Source organism: Onychostruthus taczanowskii, unplaced genomic scaffold (assembly GCF_017590055.1).
Source record: "Onychostruthus taczanowskii isolate IOZ18803 unplaced genomic scaffold, ASM1759005v1 scaffold6, whole genome shotgun sequence".
NCBI lineage: Eukaryota > Metazoa > Chordata > Aves > Passeriformes > Passeridae > Onychostruthus > Onychostruthus taczanowskii.
In genome coordinates this window covers 4048066-4074978 of record NW_024503679.1, presented here as the reverse complement: position 1 = coordinate 4074978, position 26913 = coordinate 4048066, and the positions used below count along the sequence as shown (strand labels likewise).

The 26913-nt window shown below is 37.6% G+C and overlaps 1 protein-coding gene across 3 annotated transcripts in view; it reads right to left on the bottom strand.

Moving 5' to 3' along the window:
* Positions 1 to 25991, bottom strand: part of LRRC49 (leucine rich repeat containing 49) — a 41439-nt gene extending 15448 nt beyond the window's left edge. For 2 of the 3 annotated variants that reach the window (XM_041418571.1, XM_041418573.1), the window contains exons 1-9: positions 25786 to 25991; positions 25215 to 25277; positions 24579 to 24666; positions 22277 to 22376; positions 21496 to 21699; positions 20124 to 20190; positions 15824 to 15967; positions 11825 to 11886; positions 5931 to 6078 (exon numbers count right to left, since the gene is read on the bottom strand). In XM_041418571.1, coding sequence (XP_041274505.1) covers positions 5931 to 6078; positions 11825 to 11886; positions 15824 to 15967; positions 20124 to 20190; positions 21496 to 21699; positions 22277 to 22376; positions 24579 to 24666; positions 25215 to 25277; positions 25786 to 25839 — 930 coding nt within the window. In that variant the 5' untranslated portion in view covers positions 25840 to 25991. Of the gene's footprint in view, positions 1 to 5930; positions 6079 to 11824; positions 11887 to 15823; positions 15968 to 20123; positions 20191 to 21495; positions 21700 to 22276; positions 22377 to 24578; positions 24667 to 25214; positions 25278 to 25681; positions 25746 to 25785 lie in introns of those variants that run through there. The other variant, XM_041418572.1, reaches the window with a different exon arrangement.
* Positions 25992 to 26913: the final 922 nt, after the last annotated feature.

The window sequence follows — 26913 nt, the reverse complement described above, 5'->3', positions numbered from 1 at the left end:
TACTGGAAGATAAAATAAAACAGGAACTTGACACTTAGCATGGCCATTACATTTTTAAGAAAACCATTTCCAAAGCATAAGTTCAGTGCATGTAGCAGACTTACTCTGATCTTTGTATAGTCCCCCTGAAACCCACTGAACCGCCATGGAATTTTGCATCAGTCTGGAAAGGGGTTAAAGAACAGATTTTCAAACTGTTCCTCCATGACTTTACCCTAATATCATACATTAAACAAGAGGAGTACCTCAGCACAGTGAGGCATGAGGCTTTGGACAGAGTAAGCAACTCTAACACAATTGTATGCAAGAATTTTCTTGGAACACTAACTGGAAAGCCCCTAACTTTTTTTAAAAAGAAAATTTATTCTCAAAGCAGCTTGTCTTTCACTGGTGAAGTTCTGATGGCAGCCTTCTCTGCTACTGTGCTTTTAAGCTATTCCTAAACAGGGTATTTCCAAGGGGCTAGTGCCACGGAATTACAGCATAATCCTGGTTAGAAGGACTTCTGTAGGTCACCTGTAACTGAATAACAAAATAATAGCACACACGGATATAGAAGGCCTTCTAGATGCCAATGCAACAAAGTACCACACAATGAAATCCAGCATTGAATGGGAGGGTGCAGGGGCAGGCTCTGAAAATCATGATCATGCAGACAATATGTCACAAATATGAATGCATCATTAATAATGCAAATAAAAATTTACTGTGTCTCAAGATATGATTCAGAAGTTTAAGAACTGCAAACATTATTCCAATTATGTATTACATTAGGTTTTGTGTAAAAAAACCCAAGTCTTAAAATAAAAGATAAACACTAGCAAACTACATTAGTGATATCTTTCTTTAGAGAGCAGGTTAGATTTGTTTCAGGGAAATTTTTTTTTATTAAATTGCTTCATTTGACTGTGTATCTATGCTTTTAAACTAGATTTGCTAAAGAAACAAGCTTTTTATAATTTTTTTTCTCTTCATCTTCTCTAATGACTTTTCAACACATTGATCATATCAAATAACAAAGTATGTTTAGAAGTCTTAAATTAAGGGACTTTTCTTGTTCCCTAGAAGTTTGATTATATTAAATTGGTATGTAGAAAGAAGAGAAATGTAAGCTAGTTTTACCACCAAGGAAGAGGAAGCAGAAACTATCCATTCTATTTGGCAGAAAACATCTGGCCATCCATCAGAGACTCAGTTTCAAACTAACTGAGCGGGTGTTGTGTTTCACACTGGTGGAGGTGAGAGCTAGATAACAAAACTGCATTAATAGAAAATTAGCCTTCATTAATTTTATTCATTGCTAAACAACTTGCTGTAGTTTTTTTCCAAGCTTTAAAGCAATCCTCCATCAAGTTCCCTAAATCAGTTTTCTCTCAGTTCTACAAATCTCTTCTCACTCTATCCTCCTTCCCAAGGCTTTCCTTAATCCAGCCCAGCTGTGTACCTTGTGACACTGCCTTCCACACAGGGTCTGCTGCCTCCACCGCAGCCAGCCCCGGACCTTCCCTGCCAGCACAGTCTCTGTACAGAGATCAAAATCAGCTAATGCAAATTGCGTTCTAACAAGAGTATTCATTGAATGAGACTTTTTTCTTTGATCAAGGGTTTATCCTAATTACAGACATTTAAAAACACTAGCCCTTTTCCAAGAGAAGTCAGCTTAGCCAAAAATTAAAATACATCCTTAGCTTTACTCAGCATTCATAAAGGCAGAGTGATTGAGCAAATCTCTGAATAAAGATCAAGGATCACATCTACATATGCATTCTTGATTAATCTTACACAACACATGCAAGCAGTCTTAACAAACACATTCCCCAGGAATCCATAAAAAACCACTGAGTACCGAAGAGCTATGAAACAACCCCGTGCATAACCTGGCCACAATTCATTTTTACTGTCATCCCTTCTCTTTAAGAAAGGGTTTGGGCAGAGCCGGAGCCCCCGCCCTGTGTCCCTGGTTTCCCCTGGCTGCCGTGCCGGGTTTGCCCGTGTCCGTGCCTCTGTCCGTGCCTGTCTGTCCCGGCCGGACGGTGCGCGGCCGCTTTTCCCGGGCCGCTTTTCCCGGGCCGCTTCCCGCCCGGGCCCGTGAGGGCTCGGCCGTGCCCGTGGCGCCCCCTGCCGCCTCCCGCGCGCTCCTGCGGCGGGCCCAGCGCTGCCCGCCCAGCGCCGGGAATCCCGCGGAGCCCGAGCGGGGCCGCGACAGACCGCAGGGAACGACGCGCTCCTCACCACCGCCTTGCTAGCCTTCCAACACGCTCCTTTCAACAAACGACACCATTTAAGTCACACTTAAGTACCTTATTTCCCAGTAGAAAGGAAAAAACTATCAGGGATGCCTCTCTAAAAAAAAACCCAACCCTCAGAGCACTCTACGGTAGTGATAGAATACAGTAATGAAATCTATTGTGGAGAGAGCAGTAGAACCTACTCCCTGATCTGCAATGAAATGTCTGAGCAAATAATCAAAATCAAACACAGCCCTCTTACTTTAAGCTTCTAAAACATATAAAGCCTCAATGAAAAATCCAAAGCTTTACTGCTAAAAAGACACACAGCTTGGGCTTCAATCTGGCAACACTTAAAAAAATTTCTATTATATATCATATTTACACACACATATAGGAATACATATATACTTAGCAAATTCTCTTGAGGAAGTCTGTTGGAAGTGATGGATAGCAAATGTTCCTGGTTATGTAACTCCTTAGTAAGGAATATGTACACATTTCAATCATATTTAAATACTTTATTACGTATCTGCAGACAATCTACTTTAACCTTACTATTACAAAAGAGTTGGAAGTGATGGATAGCAAATGTTCCTGGTTATGTAACTCCTTAGTAAGGAATATGTACACATTTCAATCATATTTAAATACTTTATTACATATCTGCAGACAATCGCTGCTTACTATTACAAAAGAGGGGAAGAAAATAAATAGGTCCCAATCAAACTGTAAGCACCACTGGACAGGACTTTATTACATATCTGCAGACAATCGCTGCTTACTATTACAAAAGAGGGGAAGAAAAGAAAGAGGTCCCAGTCAAACTGTAAGCACCACTGGGTAGACCCACTTTTGAAAAAGTTCAAACTACACAGCAGGGTGAAAAAGCTTCAGTGCCCAGAAAAACAGCCATTATGCCAAGTTAACCAAGGTAAATAATGACAAATGCAACCTGAGCCTGCTCTGACTGTGAGGGTCTGCACAAGCCCATTCCATTCATCCAGTCCCATCACCTCACAGGTGAGGTAAAGGTGCAACTGTGAGTTACTGACAGGAGCACAAGTGAACACAGGAGTCCATCCAGCTACAATAATTCAGCCTCCTGCCCAGTCTTTAAGCCTTTAGACTGAGCTATCAAAGGTCAAGATAGCAAAAGATTTCCATTGAGCTGATGTTTTAGATACACAACACCAAGTGGTTGGGTTTTCAGCTGAAAATCATCTTATGTGAACAACGAACAAGTGAAGAGCTTTACAGGTGCTTAACCTCCACTGATTTCATCACAACTGGGTCTATGCTTCAGTGCTTCAAGAGCTTGAATCATACATTCAAAAAGGGCTCAGGAATGAGGTAGCCTAAGAAAACATCAGCTTCCACACAGGTCAGGGTTTAAGAGTTGTCATAATTCAATACAATCCCTTACCTAAAGGCAAATCTACCCCAACTTCAACAGTATCAGAATAATTACAGTGCACAAATGTTTTATTCCAAGTATAGTGTCTTTGGTTTTCATGGCACCTCTAAGTTTCTGAATAATGCCCTAAGGCAGAGACAGTTGTCATTAAATTTTTGCACCAGAGTTCCTTTCTCCAGGGAATCCTGCGGAAAAATCCAGGCACCAAAGTGTGTATCCCCTTAAAACCAAACATGAATGAAGCTTCTAAGTCTCATACAAACTTTTGACAATATCCTCCAGTAAAAGAAAAGTTAAAACCAGAACTAACAAAACTCATAAACTCAGTTCTTGAGCAGAAAAGCTTCTGAACAAGTTAGTGAAGAATTCCTAGTCAGAAAAAACCCAACAATCATCCAACTCTCAGTTTGTTACAAGACAAAGCAATGCTAAAGTTCAAAATGCCTAAATGTTCTTCAGGCTGATGAAGAAAAGATCCTATAAATGTAATTAGAGTTTAGTTTTTTACACTAATCAAGAGTGCAAATCACATACTCAACACTGCAAGTCCATTCCCCCACCAGGTTAGATCTACCCTTACAGCTAACAGCAACAGCATATTGCAGTGCTAGGCAGAATAGCTGGATTTGGGATTGCCAGCTCTTTAATTTCACCACAGATCCCATGATACTTGTTATTTTTCTTTAAATCCCAGTTTCTTAAGTCATACGATTATCTGGGTAACAGCTTTTATTGGAGAAAATGTATAGCACCCTCTACATGGAGAAAAATATTTAAAGGCTTAAAAAACAGAAGGCAAATAAAAGTGTAAAACACATGATTTTTACAAGTAGGTTTATGAGCAGCACAACTGTGAAGCCTGGTTTTCTATGGCTTTGTGTCTTTGTGGCTGATTCTCTGATGTTTAACAAGGTGCAAACCCAGATTAAGTTCTTCCCATGGCTGTGAATTTCTGACAACTCTTCCCCATACAGATCTCATAGAGTCTCAAAAGGAGTTTGAGTCCTTTATACAGTTTTCCCCATCACTGACATTTCCATCAGGATCCATCCCCCCACTGACAAAGGTTAAAATGGGGAAAGGAGTTTGAGTCCTTTATACAGTTTTCCCCATCACTGACATTTCCACCAGGATCCATCCCCCCATTGACAAGGGTTAAAATGGGGATATTTTCTTTATGCAACTCAAGTTTCTGAAATACTGATAAAACAAGTTTTTAAAAGCCAAGTAATTAGCAATTATTAAGTCAGTATAAAGTAATAACAAAAGTTATTATTAAATTATTATTGAAGCCAGTGTAAATATAAAAACCCCTGAAGCTTACAATATCTGTGAACAAACATTTAGTATTTCCAATGATGGAAACAAAACTCTCACGTTCCAAAGCACTTTCTTTTTAACATTAATGTTTTCCACACATATGTTATATTTTTCAGCCTAACTGGCTCTATGAAAAAGCATCAGCTGCAATTTACAACGCAGTACAGCCTTTGTACAAAGCAAATGAGCATTTAAAGAAGGTGTATGTATCAGCACCTGGTCTAAAAAAGTTAACACTGTATCACGCTGCTTGCTGCTGGACAGATTTCTCTGGTAAAAAATCATGCTTACACATCACTTTTGAGTAGGCACAGAAGAATGAGCAGGACTATTTCTACATTAAAAGACAAAATAGTCACATTATGGTAAGACCCTGGTGATTGTCCTTCATCCCCTGCAGTGGATTTTCAAGAAGCCTGTAGTGAGTCCTCTCCCTTATCAAGGTCACTTGAACTTGAGCAGCAGAAACAGAAAGTATCAGGGAGAGTAAGTTAGGAAGAGAGAAATACAGACAGACACACAAACTGTCTGATCACTAGATCTCCCTAGGGAGGCTGATTAAAGAAACCAATTAAATCCTTAAATAAAAGATACCAATTACAGCAGTTTTAGGGCAAACAGACCACTCCTTTGGAAGAAATGGGCTGCTCCTTCTCAGCTATACAACAAATCAGCAAAGACTGTTAGGAAAATTCTAACCAAAAGCTTTGCAGGCTCTCTCATGTCACAAGGCAGCTGAACACACAGCATTTGCTGCTGGAGTTTAACCACTTCAAAATAAACATGTTAAATGGAGTAAAAATGCAAACCCTTACTTTATACTGAACTAAAGAAAAGGGTTAAAGTTTTAAATATTGTAATGTCCATTCACCATTCAATTCCATAATATACACACACACAAACCCCTGCATTTCACTTCTGATTTGAAGTATCTATTAAATTTGATGAAAACAGAAATTTCTTACTGTGATTCTCTTCATATCTAGCTGTCGGAGCTGCATCATATGATGGAGAACAGTGTGTTTGTACCATGTCTCCTGAGCTATTGGATTGCCATCAAGGGTGATATCTGACAAGGATGAGGAATCAGCAAGGCACAGAATATCCTCAAAACTGTAACCAAAAGAGTTTAAAGTTTTAATGTCATGGAGTAGGAATAATTTTGAGGTGGAAGATTTTATTTCTTAAGGACAGAACATAAATATTTAACTGTACTGAAACGCTTCCACCTATCAATACTGCATATGACAAATACAAGTATTCTGAAACACCAACAGCTGCTGCTGGTAAACTTTTTATTCCTTTCACATACAGGTAAAAAGAGATGCAGAATAAGGAGAACTATAGGAGTATTTAAATCAAACCCCCTGCTAAAATATGATACATATAAATTCATATTCAGAAATATAATAGGTGTATTTGCCATCAAAGGCAGCATAAAAAACATGGAAAGTACAAGGAGAGAAAGCCAATCACAAATATCACAGAATAATCCTAGGTGTTTGAATCATCATTAATATTGGAAGTAAAACAACTACAAAAGCATCATAATCTTCGAATCAGATTAGTCCATTAGTTTGAGTTCAGTCTACAAACTCTAACCAGCTGGCTTCTTAGAACACATCAGATTTGGTTACCTGCCAAAAAATAACAGACCTGTGTAAAAGGCACTTAGAGATGTATAACCTCTGTAGTGCTCCTTTCATTGAAAATAAAATGTGAAAAGAAAGCAGCTCAGATATTTTGTATTTTTAAACAACAGACAACTATTTGACTAGATTTTAATTTAAAAAGCTGAACATTTATGGTAATAAATAAGACTCCCTAACATGTTTACAATGTATGTATGACACTGCACCATCCTTATGTCCTCTGGCCTTCCAAAGTCAAGTCTGCCTTCAGTCAAGTCAGACCTTAAGTATGCCCTGAGCTTAGTGATCAGAAAACATGCAGTACAGATGTTCATGTCAAAGGCTGTCACTGAATAAAGTTGCAATAGCTATTCTGGTGCCAGTGGTGCAGCATGCAAGGAGCTGCTGCACTGTACACTCAAAGGGCACAGCAGAAAAGTGACAGTAAAGAGGAAGATATTACTGTGTTTGTGCTTGGTGCAAGAAAACAACCTAAAAACCAACAGAAAATGAACTGTGGGTAAATTGTGACAGACAGTGAAAGGTTCCTAGGATATCTGAAGAATTTGCTGCTTCGTACATGTATTTAAAGCTTGATTATTATTTTCTGCTTCTTTTCATGATGCTGTTTCCTTTCCAGAGAACAGCTTATGGAAGTGTATTTTTGGAAGATCAGTCTGACATATTACATAAAATATATACTCAATATGTCCTAAAGATAAAATATAATCTTCCCAAATGACACAGAAGATAGTAAGGGAAACTCAAACCTGTTAGACCAAAAAACCCCACAGTCTGAATTTCCATTGAGCTAGAACATATTTTGCTTGAAAAATATTAAAGTTTTTGGTCTTCATAATTATTTTAAAGTATATTTAAAAGCATTAAATATATTTTTATTCAGAGTACTTTCTACTAAATATTTAACCAAACAGTACTTCTTTCATTACATATGATCTACAGATTTTTAATAAAAACAATTTCTTCAGGAAATTACAGAAGAGTTGAAAGCTTGCTAGTGTGTTTTCAAGACCTTCCACTTACAGATACTGCTGTGCTTTGAAATTCTCACTGCTTCAGCATGCCAGAACATTCACTCTGGACCCAAAAACAGATGTGCTTGCTTTATCCTGCTTTTAGCTGCCCTATTAGCAAATCAGTTTTAGAAAGAAACAGTAGTGCAAGAAACTGTTTTCACAACTTTGTATATACGTACAAAAAACCTGAGCTTTAGAAATCCCATATAGAAAAGTTCATTTACTGTGCTTCTCACACTGGTATCCTAATCCTAAACTAATTAAAGCTTGAATGTGCTACATTCCCAAACAGATTGCACAGTTTACAACCAAGCTTCTGTTGGCTTCCCAGCACGCAGACTGCTGGGACAGAGCCCCGTGGTGACCACCCAACAGGAATCAGAGGCCACATCTCAAGGCTCTCTGTCTCCAGCCCCTGTTCACCACAAAGGAGCCTTTAACCTGCTCAGGAAATACAAAGCAGCTCTGGATGGTGCTGTGTCAGACTGCCTCAGTCAATCTTCTCAAATGGAATGTCTGATTCTCTTTCCAAAAGACCTTCTCCTGCAAGACACAACCACCTCTCATTCCTCTTCTTCTTCTTACATAAATTATCTTTGCTAAAATTGTAATTTCAGCAACACAGAAATAAGTCACAAAGTTGAGCTAAATTACGAAAAATTCTTTTCTGGAAATCTTTTTAGAACAGATCAGTTTTCCATCTTGTGTGCATGCTCCAAGTCCTGCACCCAGTTCTCCCCTCTGCCAAAGGGACACAAACCCACTTCTCCTTCTCACATCAGAACGCAGCAATCACTTAACAGCAGAGCACTCTGGAGCTCAACCTGCACCAGTGATACACCTTCACAGGACAGGGGAATATTTCTCTTCTGTTTTAACCTGTTTGTTTAGGGAGGCAGCTGCTCCTTCTCTACGCTTTTGCATCAATTTTTAAAAGCATGTTGCACAAAGGGGGAAAGCTCTGGATTACAGAAGGAAGGCAATGTAGTTACTATAGTCTGAAAGAACACCTGAGAGGGAACTCTATGTTCAAAAACACTCCAAGAAGAAAACTTGTGTTTTTCCATGTTTCTAACTACTAAACTACCTATGAAAAAAGACATAACTGCCATCAACCTTTCATTCCCCTTTACCTGCTTTTGTTCAAGCATTTAACAATGCATTTATAAATTTTTATCTTGCTGAGTAAAAAGGTACTTTCTTGTTTTTATTAGGCTAAGAACATAGCTTCTCTCAGGTTTCCAATTCAGCAACCAAACTAAGAACAAAAATTACATGAGCTTGTATCCAACTCATTCCATATGCCTAGATTAAATGAAAAAGCCAACATCATGCTGACCTGGACAGCAGTAACACTGAAAATATGTATTTTGTTTCCAAGATTAAAAAATGGTCTTCCCTGCTTTCACGTGTTCAAACATGAGCAATAACTTTCTTTCTGATTCTCTGTGGCAAATCTTTCTTGCAAATCTTACTGCAATCTCTTCCCTGTGCCACATGACAAATTAAAAATGGGATTTCTCCCGTTTCTTTATAACCAGTTCTATATATAGATATTGCCTTCAGCCACCAGGTATAAATGCCTTCGGTGTGTAACTGCTAAGATTGTTTGGGCTGAAGCCAAAACCAGGACTTCCTTTGTTTCCTGTCAGCATCAAGTTCAGTTTTAGCTTACATTATCTTGCCAATATATCCTTTTTTACTAAAAGTTCTGCAAAGAAGCAGGAACATTCTGAGCCCTTCTCTGAAGTATGAGGTAAAAAGAACATAGTGATTAAACCCATGGTATATCTTCATGCCTAAAATAGTGACCATTTTTAATGGCATCCCTGCGTCTTCTACTGACATATTAATTCAATATGTCAGCATGTGTCATTTTAAGACAAGTATTTTCACTGACAAAAATAGAAAAAGAAAATCTTTCCATGAAAGCATTGCCTCAAACATGTTATTTTAAAAAATGAACATTAATAAAATACTGCAATGAAATGCTAACAAATATATTCAAGTTCTGTCAATTTTGTTATTTGTTTTCATTTGCAGGGGTTTTTTTGAATGCAGTTACAGATAAATTAATTAAGAGTATTTGTGCACCAATTTGCTTGTCAAACAAAATTCAGTTGTACAGACAGATGTTTTTGGGAAAAATCCTTTTTCAAATCACCCTATGGCCCAGAGCATGTGGGGTAAGGGACTCAAAAGCATACAAAACCATTTCAAAGGGTGTAGGAATGGTCAGATAGAGCACAGCAGCTCACTGATGTTATGGTTGCAAAGAACTTCCTCAGTCAGTTCAAAGACTATCAAGCCAAGCATCAGATCACAGATGGTCAAGAACATACTTGTAATATTTAATAACTCCCCTGGTAGAAAACATATCTACTACATAACTCTAAATAACAAATTATTTAGAAGGTTTTAGCCCTCAGAACTACTATATGTAGTAAAATGTGTTATTTAAAAACTCCAAGCTGAATGTGATTAAAAGAAATTTTTCATTTGTGTGTTTTGAAATAATGACTGATAAATAGTTATCCATCCACTTATCTACCTACATGTATATACAAAATTTATAGAAGAGCAATATCTTTTGTTTAACATTAAGGTTTTTTTATACTACTCCAACTGCAAACTCAAACTAAATTATATATTTCTGTATATATTCCAGATAAGTATTTGTAGCTTACAAGAAACCTAAGACTAGATCCACCAATAGATGAACAAAAGCCCCCATGGAAAAATGACAAAAATTTTTATATAGTGCCAAGAAGCAAGCTACTGATCACAAACTTGGAGAAACCTATCAAAACCTCACAGAAAATTCCAAACATTTTTCCTTCTTTGAGCACTGTAAAAATAACATGAATTTGCATAAAACAATATAAGAAAGCAGTCAGAAAGGTACACAAAAGACACTGGGTCCATAAAAAGACAGGGCAATTTCCCTGACTGCAGTGATGCTCCCTGACAGCGAGGGAGCCAAGCTGCTGCAGTCTCCTCCTTGCTCCTGCCAACCTGAGACTTTTTTTAGAAAGCCAGAAACAAAGGCAAGCCTCAATTCTGGAAGTGATTCAAAAGCAGCAAAATGCTAACCCCCTCTCTTCACTATGCCAATTTAAAATGTAAAATAAAAAGACTAGCAATTTAACTAAGGGAAGAGCATAAGAAAGACTCCTGCAGTTCATCTCTGAATTGTTTTTAAGTGTTTAACAGCCATGAGTATTTAAGATGTACTGCATTTGTACTTTAAGAACCTAAGAAACACAGACAAGTAGGTTGGAGCTGTCTGCAAGACACATAATGCAGGTCAATTTAAAATGTTTGAGTAGCTACTACATTAAAAGCTCCTGCTAAGTACATTTTACAGAGAAAGCAGATACCACAAGAATAGCATGGCAATTCCAGTAATTAGAACATGAAGTATCTTCCCCTACCCCACATTTAATTATTTGATTCTAAACAAAGAAAGCTGCTGGTGATCAAGGGATTAAAAAAAGGACATACCAAACTGAAGATAATGTAGGCACTTAGGGTTTTTCTCAAGTACTGGCACGAGTATAAAGGCAGACTTCAAAAATGCATTAATATGAAAAGGCACAGAAGACAAACATTTCTATTTATAACAAAATGCTCTTAGTTACTTGAAACTATAGAAGCCCAGCTTTGTGAGTTGAGCTATTTTGCTTCTGCCATCTGGTCTGAAAGGGAATCATGAATATACCTTTCAGACTTCATTAATACATGGACAAGTAAAATACAAGCATGAAATAATTTACCCATAGCAAGCAGAATCTGACTCAGCAATTTGCACAACTCCAGAAATACAGTGATGGAATGTTAAATATTATTTGTACCTTGCATCATGCTGCTTTAACAGACAACTAGGTTAACAGCAAAACAACGTATTTACCAATCCACTTTTAATTTTAACCACTATAAACAGTATGATAATAAATTAAAAATATGTTTCTTGGTAGAATACTCATACTATAACAACATTTAAATGCAAAGGCTTTCAAGAATTTTTATACTTAAAGAAGAAAATACACAATGGCTTGATTGTTGCTATCTGATATGTTAGGGAAGGAAAAAAAGGATCTGTACTCACAGTGTTTGAATTCAAATTTTCAAGAAATACAGCTCCAGTAGGATACTTCAAATTACTGATAGGAAGCAAACTATTCCCCTTACCTAGATATATTGTTGAAGCTGAGGAAGAGACGCTGGAGACAGGGCAAAGTATCCACATCTTTCTAGAAAGAAAAGATAGGCATAAATTCAGCAGATGAAAATGGCTTTTGAGCCTCTTTACTTGGCCTGATGAAATGCTCTCATTTCTAAATGCTGTAACCTTGCTGCAACATTGATTTCTGTTGAACGTGCAGCTCCATCTCTCCCTAATGCAGACTGCAAGGGAGTGTTTCAGTGCAGATCCCACTCTGCAGAACACGCTGCATCACTTGCAAAGCAAATCATGTTAAAGAAAAGGAGGATACTGCTGCTGCTTTCTGAACAGGCTTTTGGGAAATAAGCCAAGGTGCTCTCTCAGCATTTAAGCTGCAGGATAAACATGCCTTAAAAAAAAAAAAAAAAAAAAAAGCTAGCTGAAATAAGGTTTTTGAAGTGCAATACAGCAGTGCAATTAGCACTGCCAAACAACAGTGACTCTCCAGTCAGAGAACGATCTGAAGGACTCTGTCACCTTTACAATCTTCACAATTAACATTTAGAAGAAGGTATGAGTTTACAGAATAAGAAACTCTAAATTTAATATTGTCACTAAATGCCTTTGCAGAAAGCCTCTAAATAGCAAATAGCTCAAATATTAGTAAGATGAAACCTATTAAGATCAAACTTCATTTATGAAATATACATCCATATCAGACAGACAGCACAGTCTGCAGGGACTCAAGCCATTCACACCTAACCCCTAAGTCTGCATCTCCTCACCCTAACAATGATCACAGTCCAACCTGAAAACAGAGGACACAAACCTGGGAAAGGGAAAGGAGCATCAGAGCTCAGTGTCTTGATTTTAGCCTATAACTCTTCCTCCCTTCATCAGATTTCTGACGTGACTACATAGTCCAGAACAGTTCATTCCAAACAGGTAAACAAAGGCAGCTCTAACAAACCTTGTAGCTCCTATTAATGAAACACTGAATTTAAGCTAACAAAGCTGCTGAGAGTCACCACTGGATGCGATGAGCAAGGCTTATGGGATCAAGTCTGCAGGTGAAAAACTCCTGGCTCAGAGCTGTCCTGAGTCCTTCCACATCAGACCATGCAAAATTTGAGTTCACAGCAGGTGCATTTGGGTATCTCCTCTGTCCCTAAGGCAACTTGGTGTTCATGATGATACAGGTGGATACACACGAGGACAGGCATTGCAGGGCTGTGCACAGGAATGCTCAAGCAGCAATGATTTTAACTAATCACTGGGAACACGAAGTAATTACCCTGCAAGACAAATTTCCTAGCATGATGTTTTGCTGTCCTGTAAAACATGTTGCAAGTCTCATAAGTGTGGCAGAAAACACTAGATGGGATTGTTAAAAAAAAAACAAAAAAACCACCAAAAACTTCCAGCTACTTCAATTTTAATACAAAGTCTTATAGTGAGGTGGACAGAGGGCAGGAGTTCTTTCTTGACGAAATGGTGAACACCTTGACCAGTCCTCCTTCCAGTCTAAGATCAAGTTGCAGATGACAAAACCCAAAATGCTAAATTTTTAATACCTTAAAGCAAACAAGCAGGTCAGTCTTTCAAAGACAAATATAGATAAACTTCCTAACAGAGGCCCCAACTCACAACTGGATGGAAAATAAGTAGATATTTCATAACTCATGGTATGCATAGATCTGTGCTTTTGATGCCATAAGAGACTCTTTGTCACCATTTATTCTGTTTGTTATTCTCCTGACAAGTCAGACTCTCTGAATACCCTTCAATTCTGCAAGATGCTCCTGCTATAAAGCAAGCCCCAAAGCTGCCTCTGCAAATCCTACAGCTTTGAATCAACTACAGTTTGTTCTTACAAAAAATAAACACTTATGATTCAAGGATTTTCAGTCTGTAGTGAAAAGCTCAAAAACAGTCCCTAAACTGCTAGTCCAAGGCCAGTGGATTGTAAAGGACAATTGCAGCTTTAATTCCTCAAATCAGCTACAACCCAGTTGGATAACTTTAATCATTCAATACAGTAAACTGCAATGGGCAGAGAGTTCAGTATGGAACCTTATTTTTGTTACACAAACGAGATCATCATTTTTCCTACACAAGAATAATACACTTAGGGCAGGTCAAAGGGAGATTTGTGAATAATAAGGAAGGTTCACCCAAAAAAATGCAAATTTATTTAAATCAGATTAATTTTTAAAATTATTTTAGATCAGCAATTTATTTTTAAAATTAAGTTTAGATTCTTTCATTTGAAGGAATAATCAAATTTAAAAAGCTTGATTCATAATGAGCATTGCCACAGTAACTGAGTAACTAAAGCACAGTAACCACATTCTTTTCATGAGCTCAGGAGTGAATATTTTGCAGCTAAGTGCTACAGCATAACAGCATCATGATTAAAATATCTCCTCCACCTGCACAGTCAACAACATGAACTTAAACTTCATCTTAAAAAAATATAACCCCCCGCTCCCTCAGCTACTTGAATGCTCCAGAAATAAACTACCTTGGGTATTTTTTCCATAGAATGATACATTTCTTTCCATATTTCTGCATTTTTAAGAATTTCCTATTGCAGCAGAATCTGAATTTCCATACAAAAGGAATGTAGCTTTCATTTTAAAAAAACCAAACAAATATAAGAAACACATGTACACACAGATACACACAGAAAAGACAACACCTATCATTAACATAAGAAAAAATGTTTTATTTTAGGAGCCATATTTACTTAGAGTTTTAGACAGTATAATATGACCAAAACTTGAGCACAGAGTTAGTGCCATACTTGCTAAAATTAACATTCAATGAAAAATAAAACAATCCACACTCACAAACTGTATTTCATAGAAATTAATCAGAGTAAAACCCCAAAAGGATACCAACAACAAGAACAGTTTAAAAAACCCCACAGGTCAACAAGTAAAAGAAATATTTCCTTGATGAGAACAACTTCTTCTGAAATGGAAGACTTCCTGTCTCTGCCAGGAAACACTAAAATATTGAGATACAGCACAGAATCCAAGTCTGTAAGTGGCTAATTTAAATTTTCTGCTGACTCTCCACTTATGACAGCATAAAGCAAGCAGAAAGTACAAGCTGCACCTGAGAGGACTGAAAAGGCAGAAGCTACAAGCAAAGAGAATTCTAGGTAACACCACTGACACAGGGGAAGGTACAGTGACAGAGTCAGCAATGAGCAGATTCTCATTTTTGAGATGTAAAAACAATTCCTATTTGGCAAATAGCAGAAACTGAAGAAAAAAAAGGCTCAGCAGCAACAGGGAACCAGGAACTAAAAAAATTATGCAGGCCAGAGAAAGGTAGCTATCTAAGTAATCTGATTTATTTTAAAAAGATCGTTTGAATAATCCGCTTGCCATACCTGAACTACAACTCAAATTGCAAAGTGAAAATCTTAATTTTTAGAATATGACAACTTAAAATGCTGGGTTAAAGCTTCCATTAGAAACTCTGCTCATAAAATCAATACCTTTTTTCTCTGTATTTGCCCCAGCAACACTCTTAAGATGAAATTTAACATGGTCTTATGGCTTAGCTAGAGAAATTGAGAGGAGATGATTTGTTTCTAGAACATGAACTTGTATGGAAGGAGTACCTAAATTTGCATGTTAGAACCACAAAATCTCTTCCCCCCTCCCCAAGGAACATCATGAGTTTTCAACATTTGAAACACTACAAGTCATCATAGAACCACAGCATATTTTGGGTTGGAAAGGACCTTTAAAAGGTCCTCTAAGTCCAGTTTCCCTGATCATATTTAAAGAAAACAACACAAAAATGAATGTGTTTGTTTCACCTTTATGTTGTACAATTAAGTATTGCAGCAGAACAATACAAGCAACACAATATGAGGAAACATGAGATGTCAAAAATCTGAAACAATGATATGGTCTAAAGAAGTTACAGTTAACATTCATTTTGTCAAAAACAAAGAAAAGGAAATGAAAAAGAAAAAAGAGAAGGACAAGAGTTTTGCTCCTTACTATGGCAGAGACTTGATTATGACGGAGGTTGAGCTCTGTGAGTGAGTCCAGTCCATTCAGGTTTTCTACAACAGTTAGGAGGTTTCTGGCAAGGTTTAACACCCTCAGTTCACTCAAATGACCAATGTTTTCTATTTTAGCAATCTGTCAGAGAGAAGATAAACATGCACACTGTGTTTTATATGGATGTAAAATACATATATGTGTATATATATATATATGTGACACACATTTTCTAAAAGCATACATGAACTATCAGCCTCATACAACAGCGTGCCTGTGTTTCTCTAAACCATGATACTCAGAGATCCAGCCAAGTATTTACCCACATTTTTCTTGCTATCCTGCAGTAAAATTCAGTCAACATTTCCTTCTATCCCATCAGAAATCAGGTTATTACAGCTGTGCTGCTCTGTAGCAGCAACCTTGAAGACAGAAAACGAAGACAACACTGATGGTATTGTGGTATGACAAAATGTGGGAATTTTGTGCATGGTTGAGCCTTAATTTGTCTGCAAAGACACTCACTTAGCTTCCTGGGATTAGAAAAGGCAGGGACCTAACAAAGACTGATTTACAGTAAACAGGCAGCTGGCAGAAGCTTGTTTCTATACTTTTATAACCTATTTTAAAGACTCAGGTGATAATGACAAATCAAAAAAAGAAAAAAGAAGAGGAATAATAGCTACTGATCCTCAATTTTAGTTTTTATTTCTAGAAATACCATGGTATTTTACAGAAGCATTGGTTATTGCCCTGATGATTCAGTATGGGTTTATTTCTTGCTGTTAATGTTTCCCAGTGATCCACACAAGGCACTCTATCCAGCTAGTCATTTCTCATGGCAGTGTGGGATCTGTCCTCCAGTGGCTATGCAGAATTTATGCCTGACTTGCACCCAGGGAGAAGGACAGCCACTGCACGAGGGACAGCAGGGTACTGTCAGTGAAACCCATGCTGGGTGGCAGAAAGAAGCCAGCAGGTTTTCCTGAGGAAAATACTTTAGCAGCCCCAAGATTTTGGCAGTGCAAAGAGCTACCAACATGTATCATCAGTTAGAATTAGCATCTCTGCACCACTGTAAGGCCCTTTTAGCACCCAGTACCCAGGCACACCATCCCTCCTCCAAGAGGCCAACAGTGCCAAGGTGCAGAGCAGTACAGAGTGCCTGCTGTCACTGACATGGAACTTCCTGCTGTTTATCCCAGTGCAAGTGTGGCCATGCCATTTTGCAGAAAGTGCCTAGCACCTCCTGGAACAGAAGAGGTAAGGTAGCCATAATTTAACAGTTTGAGAACGTCCCATTTTGTTGGTAATTTCCATATATCCATACATATATGTGTACATGTAGGTCTGTGATTGGAATATGCTGCTATAAGAAATATTTCAACAATTTCTCAGTTAAAAAGCATACAAAAGTAGATTAGGCAAGGCCAAACTTAAATAACATCTTAAATCTTTAATTCAAGGTGTTTAAACTTGTGATTCAGCTATAAGAAATATTTCAACAATTTCTCAGTTAAAAAGCATACAAAAGCAGATAGCAAGGCCAAAATTAAATAACATCTTAAATCTTTGATTCAAGGCTCTTAAACTTGTGATTCCACTGCTAATTAAACTGTCCATTTATGTGTAATTTATACAAAAATATAAGGAACAGAAAATAGCACTATTTAAAAGATACTTATACAGAGATAATTTCAAAAGCAACCCCAAGAGCAGACAGTTGGCATGAACAGCACAGACCTCTGCTGATGTCTGCCCAGCTAGAATTACAGGCTAGAATGCCACAGTCTAGAATATTAATCCTGGTATTTCACTGCTATTGCAAAGATAATGATTCCATCAGCAACATATAGAAATACTCTTCACCACTTTGCTAAGCTTTAAGATCAGCTCTACTGAATTGCCTGCTTCAATTATGCATGCACACATGAAGGTACACCAGCTTTTCATATGGGCTATTAGCTATTATCACTTCTTTTTGGATGTTTCAAATAATACTCATATAATATCAAAAAGAAATTAGTACACAAGTCAAAGTCTACTTGTAAATACTGAACAAAAATACTATGTATTTTTTCATTTGCTTCTATCTTTGAATACCTCACTATGAAAGAGAATTCAGGAAAAGGTTGTTATGCACCAAATAATCACCCATCAATAATTAAATTGCACAAATGAAAGTTGCATCTTTATAAAAAAAAAATCTGAGATTAATGAAAAGAAGTTCATGCATGAAAAAAATCAGGTTGCATAATTTTACTTTCATCTTGAACCTCTGGAAAGAAAAATGATTCACAGAATTAAACAGAACACAGGAAATTACTCCAATGACATTTCATATTTAAAGTAGTCTAGAATAGAATTCATGTGTAGAGTCCCTGAATGATGCAATTCTATGTGTCTATATTACTGTGTTAATAACAGTTCATCTAGTGTATTTCCAATCCCTTGCCTATATCTTGTGCACAGGATTTAATTGTTCAGTATTTACCTGGGATCACTGGTAACATACAAGAGATACTGTACATCACAATGCTCAACGATGATTTTTCTTTTGCTGAAGACCACTGAGACAAGTCTGGCACCAATTCTCTGATCTGTTGCTTAAATTGCTACATTCTTAAACATGAGAAAACATATTTTGGAGTTCTCAAAGCCAATTATGTTGCTGAAGTCTGTTCTTCAGAAATTTGCAATGTAGAAGAAATACCTTTTAAGATAGACTAGAAGGCTGCCAAAAATAAAACCCCCACAAATCTAAATAGTTAAATGAGCTCCTTTATTCATGTTATAGAAACAAACAACAACAAAACCCAGCCTTCAAAACAAGGCACTAGTCCATTAAGGTGTATCCCAAACACAGCATTTCTTCATTAAGCCTTCAAAAATACTAATACTATGGGATGGAAGATTGGTGCTATCAATTTTGAATTCATCAAAGGCAGGGAAAAAAAGAACTTAAACAGGAAAACATGTTTATCTTTGAACTAGAAAGGAAGAGAAAGATTATTTATGGAAGACCATGTTTATCTTTGAACTAGAAAGGAAGAGAAAGATAATTTATTTATGGAAGATAAGTTCATAGTCTTTATTTGGTCTTTACTTGAAAAATACACTAATTCTACCAAAAAAGGAAATAACTAACTCAATTTCCAAACATTTGTGCCCTTCACATCTATATTTACAATGAAAGCATTTTGGAAACCTAAATAGCTTACTAAACTCCAAGATTTAATGTTAATTCCTGACATAGGGTAATTTGTTACATTCCCTATATCAAAGTAAGCCTATCATTATGAAGGTAATCCAGCAACAACCAGCCCAAAACTTCTAGTAAAGTTGCAGTTAACATAAAGAGTTATATAGATACTCGAAGACAAAAAAAAAAAAAAACAGATCTACATCACTTGTAAGAATTGTGCAGGATATATTTCATTTTCATTAGTGATGCCTTCATTTGTGCTGGGAAAATGTGCTAACTGCCACAGCTGCAGCGTTAGTCACTTGTAAGAATTGTGCAGGATATATTTCATTTTCATTAGTGATGCCTTCATTTGTGCTGGGAAAATGTGCTGCCACAGCTGCAGCATTAGCCTGCAAGTATTTTTATCAAAAACATAACCCCCCATCAAATTTCCAACAGCAATACAAAAAGGATTGTGTTGTTCAAACAATCACTTGTGAACGAATATGTTTGGAGATGGCCAAGTCTCCAAGGGCATTGCCATCACCTGGTCCTAGACTGCCTCTGCCACTGTACAACACGCTCATTGTTAAGATAATGGGATTTAAAGAAGCCACAAACCTATTGAATGACCTGTAAGTCCCTACAGTGCTAACTTGTCTTTTTCTTCTCTTTTATATGTATGTAGAGAATGGTTTTGCCTGGTTTTGTCAGACCACCAACAGTAGAAACAGCAATCAATTGTACCTAAACATGTTACAGCAGTTCTAAGACTGTGTTACTTTGGCTACACCAAAATGCTTGTGGTAGGTTACTGTTGTGTAGGTATGAATACCATCATATTCAGCTAACTCAGCATTTTAATCACTGTAATCTTCCTGAAGTACAACACTGAAAGTACAAGTGTTCTTAAAAGTGTTCTTAAAAGACTGGTACAAAGATTCAAAATTAACATCATGACACGTTTTATTAACTTACTGACTTCTGTGACCTCAAGAGCTGCAAAGCTTGCCACCAATTCCCTTTCATGAAACAATACTTTGGTAAAAGACACAGTAAATTCATGATGTCTACACAACAAACATAATCAATCAAGTTATTGTACTGTACCTGATTTCCATGAAGATCTAAAACATCAAGATTTTTTAGGTTCTCCAGATTTGAGATCTTCTTTATTCTGCAAGATTTCAATTATGACAATTATTTTTAATATTAGATTAAAAGTTCCTTTCATTTTCCAGGCAATACAAAATAAAGCCTTTTTTTCCTGACTAACAAAAGTCACAGAAAAATAACAAATTTTTGAACCATGAAAAAAGATTGATAGATAAATGAGTATGACTTTTAGACTATCACCTTCCTTTACGACTCTCAATAATTCAATGGCAGCAGAATTTATGTGGCTCTTCTAGAAAGAAGAAAAGGATGGAATTCTTGCTCCATTAGAAACCAAAGTCAACAACTTCATTGTCTTAAAACTTCTCTGTCCTGTCATATTTTGTCAGATTCCAAACCTAGGCTATTACACACTCAACAGCATCATCTACTGGCTGATGACATTAAACACACGTATTAAGCATTTGCTTTGAGAGTAATCAAAGATCACACACAGATCCAGCTGAAACAAGCTGGTAAAAACTCTGTCTGATGTAACCACTCACTCACTAGTAGGCCAAGTCCTAACTACCTCAACACCACACTTCTAAGTTAAACTGCACTCAGGGTGGTTGTGAAAAGGAAAATAATTCCTCAAAGCACTTTAAAATTTTAGTACCCACAATCCCAACATTTTACTATAAACAAAATTGATTTCTACAGGTGAGATTTTTAATACAAAAGCTCTTAGCTCTAGTAACATATGGCACTATTGAAACTTGTCAGTTTTGAAGACAGGCTGAATTAGGAGGTGCATTCTTTATAATCTGCACATAACTGTTCTCACTGAATATAAGAAAATTAGGAAAATGTAAAAAGTCAGAGCACAACCTTTAGATATGTGAGCAATTCCACATATACATGTATTACATTTTTAAAATTAAAGGCTACAGGACTAGAAGCAATAAATAAGCATTAAATAAGCATGACCTATCTGTCTGGTATTTTTCCCAGCTAAATATATCAGGCAGAAATACTTTTTATAGGTTATAAATAATCAATTAATACTACATTTGATCTGAAAAGACATTCCACAGCATGCCACACAAATCTAAGAAGACATATTTAATAATCAAGCAGAACAGAAGATTATATGGGAACACATGAAGTACTTCAGAAATGTTGCTTAAACGTACTAAGAAAGGAAGTTTTGACATGACACACAAAATCTGTGTGCTTCCTCAGTGGGATTCCTGACACTTAGTTAATCTTAGGGCAGGTCTCACTGGTATGACAGCAACATCACAAACTGAAAACTAACAATGGGAAATCACAGCTGCTACACAATAGGAGGCAGAGTGCCCTAGTTAGGTTTTATTATTTTTACCTGTTCTTTCCCAAAAGAAGGACTCTCAGGGATCTCAAAGTTGAAACCCCACTTATCTCTTCAATCTGATTATCATATAAATCTAAGAAAACAAGATGGTGAAGATTAGAAATATTTTGGATACGAGTTATAAAGTTATGCTGGAAATTCAAAAGACGAAGGTGATCTTCCCCATCAATAATTGGGCACACTGTCAGTTTTTGCCTGAAAGAAAAAAGAAAAAACAGAACACACAAGTAAGTAACAAATCCAAATCCACCTTCTGCTCATCCACTCTGACTGAACAGAGAGAAGTATATTATCTTGGTTAAGACAGCATTAATTGGGTTTGCTAATTAAATTTTGCAGATAAAGCACAAACTCCTGCCTATTAAAAAATTAGCCTGAAAACACAGCTGAAATACTTCCAAAATTTTCTGAACCCCTCTCCTCTTAGAGATTTGCTTGTTACATGGAAGATACATGGAAGTTTTGTGTTGTGACCACACTAAATTTCCAACAGATGTGGCTTCACACTCTGTGAAGTTTTTCTTCAGCTATCACATGAACAGCCTGTTCAGATCAGAAACCTGCCTGCCTCAGGTGACTGCTGTATGGATATACCCATCACAAGGACATTCTCAGAGAATTTCTCCAGGGGACACACAGCTCTTCTCTCAGAAACACACACACAAAACCCAATGACCCAAGCCCACCAGTGACTGCAGCCATTAGTGGGGCACTCTGGTCACTTCAGACCAGGGGCTGAGGCTCTGGCACGTGTGCTCTGTCACCCTCTCACCTTTCCAGGGTAAGTCTATCCGAGTTCAGGATTTTTTCTTCAGCAGTACGTTGCAATACAGGAAATGTTATTGATGAACTGCTCCCAAAATTCGTGTTATCTATTGGAAAATCATACAGACAATACATTAACTACTTCTCTGTAGATGCATGTCTTGAACTACAGGTGATAAAAGCAAAATTTTCTTTCTTATAAAAAGTAAAGCATGAAAGTGTTTTTTGCCTCCATTCAGTACTATGATGTATCAGTCTTCTTTCCTGATTTTATGACTATATCCCTCTACATCCTCTTTCCAAAGTACATCTATTTCCTTACTTTGATTTTTTTTTCAACATATTGTTGTAAGCAAATATTTTGAAAATGCCTTTATTTTGATTAGAATTACCCCATGATATTTTAACATAAGATTGTAAAATTGTTCCACAGTTTCAGTATCTTAACTCAAAGAAGAACTTCAGATAAATTTAAAGACACAGATAAAATGGATGTTGAAGTAGAAATAGAAAAATAAAGCACCAAATAGTGAAACACTCCCATTGAGCCACAAATAAATGCTAAGTCTTTCAAAGGTAAGTGCACACAATACCTAGTGATCATTGGTATTTCAACTCCATTATCAAGAAACAGGCAGCCCTTGAAAACATATCTACAGAGCTATTCAGCCTTATGCATTTCATTAATATAAGAGAAAAAATGGGAAGGCGTCTAAAAATACCTGCAAAATTAATCAACAAATGTGTTCTGAGAGCTTTGGCTTATTTAGAACATGATCCACTGAAAAATATTGGTCAAAAATAGATCATTGTGCATGCATACTACTGCAAAATATAGGCTTGACTTCTGCATGCTTGCCCTCTTTTTCCCCCTTCCTTCAAATAAATATTACCAGGAAAAACATGAAATCTGCAATAAACAACAGTTTCACTACCATAGCAATGAGTTCATTGTTGCCTGACATATAATATTATCTGTTTGAGTAAAACAATTTATCAGTCGATTTAGAATCTTTTCAGTGCTACTCTTGAAATTTGTCATTAGCTACTCTAACACTCTCCATGCATTCTTCAAAATCAAAACTGTTAAAAAAACCCCCAAAATATTAAAATCAATTAATAATGCTGCAAAAATCTCTCTTTAGTTGTGTCACAGGTTTTTAAGCCAATAAACATAAGACCAGAAACTTTTCAGTCTGAAACATGACAGGATGGCAGTAAAGTGACTTTTTTCCTACTGTCATCCTCCTAAAGGCATGTAAAAGATCTCTATTGCTGCTCTTTTGTTAAAGAAAGATTTATGAAAAGCATTCACTTAAATGCCTGTATTATGTTTTTGAAAAAGATTTCTAGTATTTCCCTGACAATGGTCTACTGACCCCTTTTAATACCTAAAGGGAGCACTAGGAAATACCTTTGTTAAGGCTCCCAGTAAAACAGAGAGAGACTAATGAGAAGATTCCACTGTTACCTGAAGCATGGGAACTAAACATGTGGCTCTTTTGTCATGCTCTGAATTTTGTAGGGGAGTGAATAGAAGTCTCCCCAAGTCCTGATAAAGACCCTGTACTCTACTTCAACACCAAACCAGAAAATTCTGTCAAACTGGATGGTGCTGGGAGACAGAGCTGCTTATTACACACCAAAGGATTTCATACTCTTTGGTCTCTTGCTCAGGGAACAAAATCAAAATGCAGACTTACATTTACTCCATAAGTTGCACAGTATCCCTAAAAGCCAACCCACTCTGAATGGCTGCTGGCCTTCATTTTTTACCAGAAGGAATGAAGAGTTGCCATGATAACTAAACTGATCTTCTACTCACACCAATCATAGGCAAGCAGCAGCAACATGGCAGAAGTGTTTCAAGCCTCTTCCAGTCCTCACCTAGTTAGCAGTGATATCACCAATATCTTGCTTTGCAAAGCCAAGAGCACGCAAGCACAACAGAAAAACTATCTCTCAATATCACAGTTCCAAATTAGAAACTAATTTTGTCTAAATATATTAAAATGTTAAACATCCAGTAAAATGTTACTTTAGACAATTGTGTGGCTATTGAGGGAATATACAGTAGGGCACCTGATAGGTTGTGGCTTGGTAGGTAGAAGAAAAGATGCTATTCCACAAGGGGGAAAAAAAGCCCAAGCAGTGCGTTAAGGACATGATGCAACAGTAATTATATTGAATTACTGTAGCCAAGTAGGAAACACTGTCACTCTTATATTTTCTAATAATGATACAATCTTTCTTTACTTTTTAAATAGTAAAACAGATACAAAAACAAACCAAACTCTATGGAATATTACCTTGTCTTCCTGAGTAGTTTTTTTCCAGATCATGCTGCAGAAGCCTATTGTGGAAAGATGACTGGTCTTTATTTATTCTGAATTCAAACTGTAACACAATATTATAGACAAATGTTAGAGTTTTCAAATGCAAATAATATCTTTACACAAACGCAAATTTAGTGCTAACAGAAGTTCACAGGAATTTCTACAAATGCTCTGGGGGAAAAAAAAAATCTCCAGCAAAAGGTGCATTCATTCTTTTCAGACACTACAACTAAACAGTTTCACTGTTGGAAACCAAAATGAAAATATGGCAGTTACCAGTACATTGATACGCAGTTGACTGAATAAATAAAATCAAACCCCAGCCTCTGAGGAATACTGCAATTACAGGAGAGAGGTACAGATAGAAGATCAAGAAATCATACATATATACATACATATATTATGGCAGGCTATAGTAGAAACCCCTGTTTTCATTTTATATGTTTTCAATAGGATGAAATAAATTTTAAAAATACTATCATATACATTAGATATTGTAAGTCAACAAGTAAGTACTGAAAAGGTAATTCCTATATGAATGCATACAAATTTGTCTGTATCATACAGTACATTTTTTAATATAACTATCCAAGAAAAGGTAATAATTACTGGTTTGGTTTTTTCTGGTATGGATGAGGTCTGGATGACCAGCTGGAGACCACAATTATTAACCTGCAAATTAGAGGAAAATGAAATTAAATGTTAAATTTCTCAGAAATAGAAATACAATTGTTGATTGCAATATTGATATATTGCATATCAATAGAACTGCTTTTTAAACAATAAAGCTTTTTTCAACAGCAAAATCTGCCAATAAAAGAGCTATTTTGCAAAATGCTATGAAGAATACATCACATCTCTAAGTAACATGAAATTTTTCGTTTACAACAATCACACTGGTTTAATTTTAAAAATACACTGAAAGCGCGACTTCCATGGGGATACAACTCTCAGTACGAAGAAAACAAGCGTTTACATTTAAATACGCCTTGTATTTTCAAAAGACAAAACATGCTGGTCTTTGAGCTAGATTTATGCGACAAAACCGAGACGTTTCACACGAGCACAGAACCAACCGGCTCATCCATGCACATGGATCCATCCATGCTCCTCCCAGCACAGCACCAACGGTGTCGGGGAGCTGCCGCCCGCCCGGCACCCCAGCCCCGGCAGCACCTACCGCTGCGGGCGCGGCCCGCGGGCCCCGGCCGGGGCGGCCCTTGCTGGGCACCATGGCCCGCTGCCCCTCGGCCCCGCGCAGTCCCGCGGCCCCTCAGGGCCCCGCAGTCTCAAGCAGCCTGCCGGAGCTCCGCGGTGCCAAACAAGCCAGCACGGCCCCGCGCCGCCGCCGCCCTGTCGGAAATGGCTCCGCCGTTACCGCGGACACCGCGGCTTCCGCCCCGCCCGCCGTCTGGGGCGGCGCCGAGGGGCGGGAAACCGTGAGGGGAGGGAGACCGTGAGGGGTGGGAGAGCGTGAGGGCCGGGAAACCGTGAGGGGATACGGACGGACGGACGGATAGATGTGGCGCTCTGTGGTCGTCCTGCTGCGCTCGCTGTCACCCCCACCCCGCTGCCCCACAGTAAAAAGCCGCTATTGTGATTGTATTTTTCTGAATTCTACAAGCAAGTGGCTGCGTGTGAAAACCCGTGACAGGGCGAGAAGCTGGATGGTTCCCGTCGTGCCTCAGGAAATTGTCTTTTGTGGGCATAGACTGGTCACAAAATGTGACAATCAGAAAATGTGACAATCAGAAAATGTGACAGTCAACCTGTGCGAGCTCCTGGTGCTGATCCCGCAGCAGCTCCTGGAGCCCAGGAGCTCCGCTGATGCGTAGTGCATGCTGTTAAATACACTCATCAAGAAATTAGTGGCAGGAGAAGTAACGGTGTGGCTGTCAGTGCGTGGAAGGGCTGCGAATTGCCTCATGGTGTCTTCCCCAATCAGAATCATGGAATCATCGAGGTTAGAAGAGATCTTTAAGGCTATCAAGTCCAAATATCAACCCAGCACTGTAATCCCTAAACCACAAACCACATGATCCAGTGCAGATCCTGACACTCTTAAACACCTCCCTGGGCAGCCTATTCCAATGCCTGGCCACACAAGCAAATAAATATTCCAGGTTTAGCTTCTTGTATTGTCATTTTAGTTTCCATCTGCTGGAAAACGCACCATAAGAAATCTGAGCAGATTTTGGTTGTGCAGTTGAGGTTCATGGGTTTGTGATGTTTAATGGATACCAGTGAGCCATGAGTTTCCCTCTAAGGGACTTCTCTACATTAATATATTTAGTTTTAAGTTTTGCTT